Genomic DNA, 225 nt, shown 5'->3' with positions numbered 1-225 from the left:
CTACTGACTGAAAAATAATGCCAACTTCAGTAGATTGCAGGAAATCACTAATAATTCTGAATAAAACATACCTATTAGGTAAAGGATAATTACACGTCACGCAGCAAAACGATCAGTGACCTTCCATTCCCACGCTCACCTGTAGCTTTGCGCTCTTCAGTGTCATTCTCTGGAGCAGTTCGACGTCCTCTTTGATTTCCTCCACGTTCACAGTTTTTATCCTAA

The 225-nt window shown here is 40.9% G+C and overlaps 1 protein-coding gene across 1 annotated transcript in view; it reads right to left on the bottom strand.

Annotated features, from left to right (window-relative positions):
• LOC119593605 overlaps positions 1–225 on the bottom strand; it is a gene marked incomplete in the record, with an annotated part of 44,688 nt that overhangs the window by 1,920 nt on the left and 42,543 nt on the right. The window contains 1 exon segment of the mRNA XM_037942560.1: positions 140–221. Coding sequence (XP_037798488.1) covers positions 140–221 — 82 coding nt within the window.

This window comes from Penaeus monodon, chromosome 32 (genome assembly GCF_015228065.2).
Source record: "Penaeus monodon isolate SGIC_2016 chromosome 32, NSTDA_Pmon_1, whole genome shotgun sequence".
Classification (NCBI taxonomy): domain Eukaryota; kingdom Metazoa; phylum Arthropoda; class Malacostraca; order Decapoda; family Penaeidae; genus Penaeus; species Penaeus monodon.
Note: the sequence above shows the minus strand (reverse complement) of the source record. Positions and strands in the feature narration are given on the sequence as shown.